General features: G+C 40.9%; 1 protein-coding gene across 1 annotated transcript in view; it reads left to right on the plus strand.

Moving 5' to 3' along the window:
* Positions 1-5,290, plus strand: part of LOC106808062 (extended synaptotagmin-2-like) — a gene marked incomplete in the record, with an annotated part of 41,305 nt that extends 36,015 nt beyond the window's left edge. Inside the window, 1 exon segment of the mRNA XM_014810620.1 lies at positions 4,745-5,290. Coding sequence (XP_014666106.1) covers positions 4,745-4,784 — 40 coding nt within the window.
* Between the last annotated feature and the right edge of the window lie 4,793 nt (positions 5,291-10,083).

Consider the following 10,083-nt stretch of genomic DNA (forward strand, 5'->3'; position numbering starts at 1 on the left):
GTAATTATATTATAAAAATATAATAATATTATATAATAATACATCTCGGCCCACAGTATATCACAGAAGGTTTCATGTTAACGTCAGAAGTCTATAGTTTCAATACAAGGGAAGGTGAGATGTCTATTTTTAAACCGAGGGTGTGAAGCAGTAGGAAAAACTCTTTTACTTATACTGCAATTGAAGCTTGGAACTCTCTACCACAGCAAGTTAGGACAAGTTCTGTTTATTCTAGTTTTAAGTATAGTGTTAAGAAATGTCTGATGGAAAATGTAGAAACATTAGAGGCAGAGGAGTATGATTTTGGCTAAAAGAATTCGGTTGAAATTAGACATAAGAAAAGTTTGTATCGTCTTATGAGAATTTACCATTGTATGCCCGGTTAAAACTACAAATTTGTATATTTCAATAGTTAGTGCTGCTCGTAGGGTCTATGTCCCCCTGACCTCTGTTTGACCTGGCTCGTTTAGCTATTTCTGAATAACCCTAACCCTAACCATATATATATATTAGTCAGAAATAGCTAAACGAGCCAGGTCAAACAGAGGTCAGGGGGACATAGACCTTATCTGCGTTAGTGCTGATAGTAGTGTAATTGTTAGATTCAAGGCATAGCAAAACAAGGACCACAATGTAAATAAGTGTGCTAGTCATGCTTTTTGTGTATATATCCTTGGTAGTTATCCAATTTTATGAATTCAGAATTTTATTGTAAAAGTATGCTATGTATTGTATATGATGGATAATTGCCTAAATGTATAAATAAATAAATAAATAAATAAAGCGTTGTGGGCACTGTTGGTGGTGGGCAACACTTGGTTTTATCTTTCAAGCCTTTCTAGTACTGTACTAACCTTCTAACCTTGGTCAGGTTTGTTCTGCAAGAGGTTGTTGAGGATCATGGTTGGAGTTTTTGGTCAACGAGCTAACTGCATGATGACTAAGGAGCTTCACAAGTTGCTTCTGCATGCAAGTCCATGCCCTCTAGAAATAGTGTGGAAATGTGACCGTAAATTCATTAATACTTGCACTGCACTGGTGTATGTGTGACCCGTAGTTTTAGAAATTGGGTGACAGTGCAAAGATGTTTTCCGAATGTGGTTTCTTACCATGCACGTGTGGGTGTGTATATATATTGCTTCTTGTAAGAATTTATGTTGGAGAGCTGTTGCTAGAATTGTGATTTCTGTGAGCGTATTTGCTTTTTGTTTCGAGAAATGTTGTTTATAATTATTAATAATTTGTATGTAGCTGAGCATGTACGGGTTGTTTTATTTTTATTACTTTCACGTTATAGTTATTATTTGTTTTCTATGATGTTTTTGTTAATATGAAGCATTGTTTCTTGAGATGTCATTAACCATTTTTAGCATGAACCTTTTGTATGGAAAATGTTATACTGATTGGCCAATTTAATTGGCAAAGAAAGTGCATGAAAGTTTGTCTTAATTGTAAACGGTGCTAATAAGGCAATAACTGGTCGTATTTTCCACAAGCCATGCTTCCTAAAAACGTGATGCAAAACTGCAATGGCTTCCATTAAGAACATCTACTAGATCTTTCATAATGACCACAGGTGGATTAACTATGTAACGCTCCAGCTGTTATACATGAGCTATCAAACGTAGATGTGCCGACGATGTAAGCTGTAGTTAACTTTGAATTTATTAGAAACCTGCCAAAACTACCCAGTGTGTATACACTATCAAAAAAGACGTCTGAATGAATTCTTTCTCATGTAAACGTTATCTATTTATCTCCCGTAGGAGTAGTATCAGGAGCGTATAATGACAGATATTTGTCATTATACGCTCTTGGTAGTATCTAGATGTTGATGTCTCTAGCATACTGTTGGTAGTTTCAAATAGGCACACAGCGTATGTGTTCTTGTGCAAACTAAAGTCAATGCACTTCGCACATCGGGTGACGCTCAGTACTGACTCGCATATTCTTGTCTGATTAAATTTAAAGTTCGTGTAAGGTCAATTAGGTCATGCAGTATTAGGAGTGAATTCAAACTTTTAATGTACGCTATGGCTACAGTGGTGTCTAAACATTCACAGTCTCTTCTGAAACAACTTCCCTTCATGTCCGTCTATCACATTATATATTAATTAAAATTGTGACTATTCGAGCTCTAAATTCGAATCCTGGTAACCGCGTCGTATGTATGCCACCAACAGCTAATAATACATTGTAATCATACATTGTATTAATACATTGTAATAATACATTGTATTAATACATTGTAATGATTATTGTATTAATACATTGTAATGATGTATTGTATTAATACATTGTGGATGATATTGTATTAATACATTGTAATGATGTATTGTATTAATACATTGTAATGATGTATTGTATTAATACATTGTAATGATGTATTGTATTAATACATTGTAATGATGTATTGTATTAATACATTTTAATGATGTATTATTAGCTCCTGATGTCATCGAGGTGGGTCGTCATTATGTGGGTCTAGTAGCTGAATGTTCATGGCATGCACCCCCTCACGTGTGTGTGTGTGTGTGTGTGTGTGTGTGATGCTCACACCTGTTAACACAATTTGCTTCAGGTATTATTTGGCGGAGGTACACGAGCCTGAGAGTGATTAGGCTGACGGCAGACGGTGTCGGTGAACGCACGTGTTGTACGGCAACAACAAAACCTGCCGATCGCTTGCTGAGTCATAGGGGGGAGTAGTGTAAAGCTGGGTTTACACTACCGACTTTATGTTGGCGAATTGGCGAGTTGGACCAATTTCGCAATTCGGCAACTCCGAGTTGGCAAAAATAGAGCATGTTCTAATCTCCCAACTAGTTGCTATCGATCGGTTGGTCGCGCAACTTTTGCGTTTACACTGCCGATTGTCGGTTGTATAGTTGGGAATTAAGTTGGTCGAATTCGCTAATTCGCCAACACAAAGTCGGTAGTGTAAACTCAGCTTAATTGTGTCGCAGCGCGGTTGCTTTAATATTGGCAGCAGCTGCCACTATGTACGGTTGTGTCTACGTTGCTGCTGCATCGCTCGATGTGTTTTTTAGTCGAGGTTCACATGTCATAGAGAAGTAGAGCTTTAGCAGACGCTCACGTAGCGTGGATTTCGTTCAACAAGTATCGTCAGGTTTTGTTGTATTTGCTTTAGGCATTAGTTTTAAATGCTCGGTAGCACTAGGTGTTTACATTTAGCTACGTCAATATAGCATATGCAAAGTAGGCTAGAAAGAGTATATATTGGGAGAAAGTAGAGAGAACTACTTACTAACTATTGGGTATAGTGCGTCTGTGCTGCTATAGAGAACGACGGGTTATTGCTAGGTTTTGTAATTGAAATTGGACATTGGGATAGGGAATCAGATTGCTTTCAAAACTCGTTTGCTAAAATGTGCATGTATACTAACTAGTACACTGCTTAAAGTTGCAATTGTTGGAGCTTTGAAACGTATATAAAACGGGACTTTGTAAGCTAAACATTTATATGGGAATATGTATTAGCAGTTTATATGTTTGTGTGCAGGTAAACTGTTAAGCCATTCTATATTAACGTTTGGCTTATTATAATTCTGTTTTTAGTAATATAAGTTTTACAAATGTGTTTTGCAAACTAAAGTGCTCAACGCTTTGGTAAATACTAAATGTGACTTTTATTATTAAACACAATTTCCTGCCTAGTAGATATCTAAGAACTGCCAAATGTTAGTGAGCTAAATTGCATTAAACAATTATCAAGTTTAAATACTGGTCCAATATATATGAAAACATTCAGTCGTAGCCATAACTGCTTGTTGTTAATTTTCATCAGTACAATTAAGCTAGATGAATGATGCTTCACACTTACTATGAATTTAAAACTGATGATTCCTGCCAAAAATTTCATCACTGAAGCCAAGGGCCCCCATGATATTCCTTAGGCTAATTGTGATGTTCTGTTGTTGCTCAGTAAACTATACGCGAGGTCGATCTTTATGTAGCAGTGTGTCGCATTGCAAGGCTCTGTGATCGTTGGATTCGGGGATGTGATAACGCTAAAGCCGATCTTACTGTTATCAGCAGCTGAAATTCCCTGATCTCAGCATTCCTGCCACAAAACAAAACTATTGCCCTTCATTCGCAGCCACAGCGTTAACACAAACTCGTTTGCGAATGCATAGGTAAAATTACGAAGCCTCAAAAGGCTCTAATATAGTATATATATATATATATATATATATATATATTATCGACAGGTGCATTGTGATGTTTATTGGGGTTATGGTTGTCGATTCTAAAAGGATTACGAAGTTGTGTCATTAAAGGTCGAAAGAAAGTTTATATGGAAAGTGATATATTGATTTTAAATAAGGTTTAGAAGCATTGATATTGATAGTAATCACAGGTTAGTCTTATAAAGATATTTTATCCGGGTATTAGTTGTATTGTAGTTACCGAGGACGGTTTGTATGTCGTTATGTTTTATCACTGTGATTCAAAATCCTTCTCTAGCGGGTTTCACGCGCTCAAAAAAAAACTTATTGCGAAAAATTATTTTACGTTGATGTTTTATCGCAATGCAAGTGAATGATAATAACGGAAAGCACGGGTTAGTATTTTTTTGTCATACTTTGCGAAAAAAATGGAATTTCTATGCGTTCTGTGCGAAGAGTAAAGTTGTTGACCCATGAACTAGATTGTCGGCGGTAGGGGGTGGGGGGCCGTGCATTCACTCGCACTGACGGGCGCAACCTGTTCGCTATTGCAGGTTTGTGCTTACTCCTTCTGGCCGGGAGATGTCGCCCTAATCGCTCTGCTGGTGGCAAGTGGGCGCTCGGTTGGTGTGTACCTCTTCTTTCCGTGCAATCTCCGTCCCGTCTCTCACATACACATACGCACGTAACTTGACGTACCGACTAAAAAAGTTTCACATTCGCGCCGCCTTTAGATGTTCCGTGATGAAGACGGGATGCTTGGTCAGGCGAAATTGTAGGTGAATATTCTGCTGGTGTAATTTTTATAAGTTGGGAAGACGCGTTTTTTTAAATAGAGTATGGATCATCTTCTTGCATTTGTTAGTTTCTATAATGATTCAGCTGTTAGTTACAATTGTCGAACGATACAAGACGAGAACCTATTCTAAATGGATCGCAATAAAATGTTTGCTGCTATTTCATATATACACAGTCCATGTTCTGAGAAATAGGCTTGCTAATTAATGAAATATTTCATCTGTCAAGTTTGAATGTCGCAGTGAACGCCCATATATTCAGCACTTGCTAAGCTACGAAATAAATCGTATGATTATATCAGAGTTGTCCTCTTCTGACATTCGACTTGTTTCTTTGTAATTTTCCGTGCACATTTACATATACATTCACATATATAACCACGTACGCGCGTGTGTGAGTGTGCGTGCGCACGTTGGTGTGATTTTCTGTATGCGTATACATACGTTCGTGCGCGTATATTCGTGCGTGCGTCTGGGTGTTTCATCTCGATTTTAATTTAATCACAATCATACGGATCAATAATCCGGTATCATTAAAATTTAATATGAATTGTAGTTAACTTTATGTCATCGTCATCAACAACAACAATAATAATAATAATAATAATAATAATAATAATAACATATTTGTCAATATTTGTGTTCTTGGTTCAAACACATCCAGATTAAAAGTAAATACTTTTGACATATCAGTACGGCTTCAGAGAAGCACGATAGCTGGAACTCACGTATCCCTACTGGACTATTAATTTGCATGTACTCAGTGAATTACCTTTTACGTATCAGTATTACACGTAAATACTAACGTGTGTACACGTGCATATTTGTGTGTGTGGGTGCGTGCGTACGTGCGTGCATGGGTGGGTGCGCGCGTGCGTGCATGCACACGTATGTATGTATGTGTGAATGTATAAGCATATGTATATAATGTATATGCAATACATATGTATACATGCGAATGATGGTAATGATTATCAATAATATTACTGGTAGCAATTGTTGGAAGAAGACATTCTGTTGCCTTGTGATTCCGTGCCTTTCATCCCACGAACCTTGCAAAGTTGTTAAAGCTGGAACTGAAATCGTGCGTAACGAGCCTACTGCGCTACGTCACGTAAACTAACAATATGTTCATTTGTTTTGTTTTTTCAGTTATTAAATTATATATATGCCAGGTCAAGGCATCAGTACGCCAAGGAACTTTGCAGCGTTATCGCGGTCTAGGTTAGTAAGAGCTAGCAAGTTGCCCTTGGATCGATTTAGTTTTTCTCCTGCTTTTTGTTAGTTAACTGACGCTGTTCGAACCGCCTTTGGAATAAATATTTCTCGTTGGCTGGCGATTTAGTATCTCTTCTCTATTCGCTACGTTTAGTGTATTTTATGTGGGTAAGGAAAGATGTTCATATGCAATATCTTCGAACTAATATCCCCCAGGCAATCTCTATAGGTTATATACGCATCCCGGGCTCCCCACGTATCTATATATACGTGTAAATATCCCCCTGTAGAATTTCATCCGGTTAATACCTCTCTCGTGTAACATCTCACAGGGAAATATCACCTTTGTGCAACCATCTACCAGAGTTATCTACCATAATGGACTATTATGACACTCTGATAGTGACTATGATGGTCTATATTATGGCATTCCTGATGATACATGCCGCCTGTGCAATATCCTATCGGGAAATAACCTCCTGACAATCGCGTACTATATTGTCTCTCGCGTAATATTTTCTTGGAACATTTTTTTCAATATCTCACCCTGTAGAAATTTATACGTACCAGACTATACATTTACCGTGTATATGTGCAATATTGTCTTGAGCAATTTTCCCATGCGCAATATCCCCGGACGATATCTCCATTGTGGAATATCCCTCCAGACAATATCCCCCCCCCAAGGAATACCCCCGTACAATAACTCACTATTCGCAATATCGTTACCAAGTATTATATCTCGGAAAATATCTTTACATAATGAGCTGGGCAATATCCCCTGGGAAATATCTATGGTAATAAAATTACTAATTAACATTAAATGCAATAATATAACATGCGATACATAGAATAATATTGTCCAGATAATATGGCTTTAGGAAGCTGTCGTCGAGGAATAGGAATGGCTCGTAGGAATCGTATATTAGCTGGTGTTCTCAGAACCAACTTGTGTGATGTGTACCTACACACATAAGTTCTCTGGAAGAGGCTACAACAAAACATACTCGTGAAGTTACTCAATATAAACTTCAATGTATAAGCTTTTACTGCGTCATAAATCTGAAATTCATTTTCTATTATTTTATAGTCCCGCATATAAGTGATTACAAATTATACAAAGCATTTTTCTTATCACAAAACCCGTGCACGAATGCCAACTTACAAGTTCTAAGACAGTCGCCCGAAATGCGCCTTGTTCCGAAATGCTATGAGGGCGAAAGAAATGACGTGAAATGATCACGGAACTAGCTCAGCCAATCACAAGCCAACTAACGCATCAAGCTGGTTATTGTTGCTATCTCGTGGGTGTCGTCGAGGCTGTAATTTCGTGGAGTTCTATGTTAAACAACCGACGTATAGAACGAAGGTTTAGCCGCCGAATAAATGATGAACTTGAAACATTTAGTGCGTTATGCGCAGCGCGTGTGGATAGCTGCTACACCAAGGGGTTTCTACACACTTTACACGTCCTCTGGCTCGTGGGCCAAGGTGGCAGCACCCGTGTCATCAACCTTGGCCTTGACAAAACATGGAGTCAAACAATAGCTGCGAATAATGGAAAATTATACGAGTATCAAGGGCCAGCGAGGTGCTGTTGTCTTTCTTTCTGGGAATGTTGTACGGTGCATGTGTAACGCCTACGGGCACGCGAGTGCTGCTGCTCTTGTGGTTCTCACTTTCACCGGCCTTGTTTCGCTCTGTTTACGCTCTCTCTCGCTCTCTCACTCTCTCTGTCTCTCTCTCTCTCTCTCTCATCTCTCTCTCCGCGCGGCGCTCTTCTTCCCCCGCCGCGCGCCAGGCCCTGCTGCTCTCCCGGCGCGCGCTCTCCCATGCTCTTCCCCCGGGGCGCTCATCTCGCCTTCTCTCCCTCTCTCCCCCGCGGAGCTCTCTCCCTCTCTCTCGTCTCTCCCCACCGCGGCGCCCTCTCTCTATCTTCTCTCTCTCCGCCCTCTCACTTTCTCCCGCGCAGTGGCTTCCCTCTCTCCCCCGCGGCGCGCGGCGCGATCAGCCTCTCCTCTCTTCTCTTTCATCTCTCTGCTCCTCTCTCTCGTCATCTCTCCTCTCTCTCTCTCTCCGTCTTTCTTCTCTCACCTTTAGCCTCTCGACACGTCCTCACTCTCGTTGCTCTCGCCCTCATCGTTGCATGTTATGTTCTCCCTCTATTCCTCTCATTCTCGTGCGATCTGTCTCCCTTGGCTCTCTATCTGCCTCTCTCTCGCTCTTTCTCTCTCTTCTCTCTCGTCTCTCTCTCTCTCTCCTCTCTCTCTCCCTCTCTTCAGCTCTCTTTCTTCTTTCTCTCTCTCTCTTCTCTCTCATTCTGCGTCCTCATCTCCTCTCTCTCTCTCTCCTCTCTGCTGTCGCTCTTTACGTCTTCTCTCCTCATCCCTCCTCTCTCTCTCTCTCTCTCCTCTCTCTCTCTCTCCTCTCTCTCTCTTCTCTCTCGCTTCAACGACTTCTGATCTTCATCTCTCTTCCCCATGGTCTGACTGATTTCTCTCGCTTCTCCGCATTCCCTACTCTATGTGGGCGTGAGTGTATGCCGTACGTGCGTGTGCGTTGTATGTGTAACTGTGGATACGTGCATTATTTTAATGTGGCGGGTACGCGTGCATACGCCGTGTCTGTGTGTAGCCTACGGGTGGTTGCGAGTGTGGTAATATCAAGGCGGCACTAGCTAAAAGGCCAGGGTTAACATCAAGAGAAGCCACAGAAGCACTGCTTCTTTATATCGGCAATTCATACTAATTATACCTGTCATTACTCGGTAGGCCACTGGACTCGTGATCGTTGCTATAGAATTAAAATCGCAGCTAAAGCAATTTAAGGTCATCTAAGTCACGCTATTCGAATTGAAATATGTGATTTAGCAACGAAAAAAATATTTTTATTATGTGTTATATTAAAACACCTATATTTAGCAAGCAAAGGTCACAGCATGCTCGCATGTTACTTTATATCGGTATCGGTGTATTTACCGAAATATAGATGTGCCTTTGGGAGCTAGGAACAGCGTGCCGCTTCCCAACACTAGTCGGCGCCATAATGGTAACGCCGCACCGGCAGAGTGAATTTGAGGTCTTCGAATTACCGAGTTGGGTGAGAAGGTGAAGGACTTGGCAACTTTGAATGAACTAGGCGGCCAGTGTATCAGCCCTTCACCGCGATCAGCAGGTAGAAGAAAGGTCGCAATCCCATTATGCGTGGACGCAAGCTAATGTCAAAGAGACTATGTCGAGCTCACGTAACAATTTCACGCAACTACCGTGCGTTGCCTTTTATGAACCCATGTCTCATGCGGTTTGAACCTGATCGCATCTGTTAACCCGCCGCGTACCGGCTCCAACAAAAAGCGCACGCCTCCACGCGCGAGCCCTACAGCGGCCGTGCCTTATAGGGCGATTGATAACAGCCGGAAAAAATAAGACATAATCCGACATTTTATATCCATTGGGCCGAATCTAATAAGCAGAAGCATTATTATACTAATTTGACAACGTGAGCGGAATACGGGGGCGGGCGAGAGCCGGTCGCCACTCGGTACGTGAATGTGAAGTCGCGAGTGAGTGAGGTGATCGGTAAGGACGGCAAGGGTACGCCTCGCCACACAAGGTCCTGGCGCGACAGACAACGGTCGCAAAGTAACGTGGATATTGAAGCTCGGTGTAAGGTTAGTAGACCCGAGTCATAATGACCGTACATAACGTAATAGTAAGCGCGTGCGGAGAGGCATCAAATACCACTGAAGTCCGCTCATTCGATAGCAAGACCGCCATTTTTGGTTAAAGTGAAAAGTATACAATTCAGTCAACTCTAGTCCCTTTCACTCTCACTCCCTCGTAATTCGCCATGGTTGCGCCCGAAAGTGAAACGGAGCC

The sequence above is a fragment of the Priapulus caudatus genome, unplaced genomic scaffold, assembly GCF_000485595.1.
Source record: "Priapulus caudatus unplaced genomic scaffold, Priapulus_caudatus-5.0.1 Scaffold251, whole genome shotgun sequence".
NCBI lineage: Eukaryota > Metazoa > Priapulida > Priapulimorpha > Priapulimorphida > Priapulidae > Priapulus > Priapulus caudatus.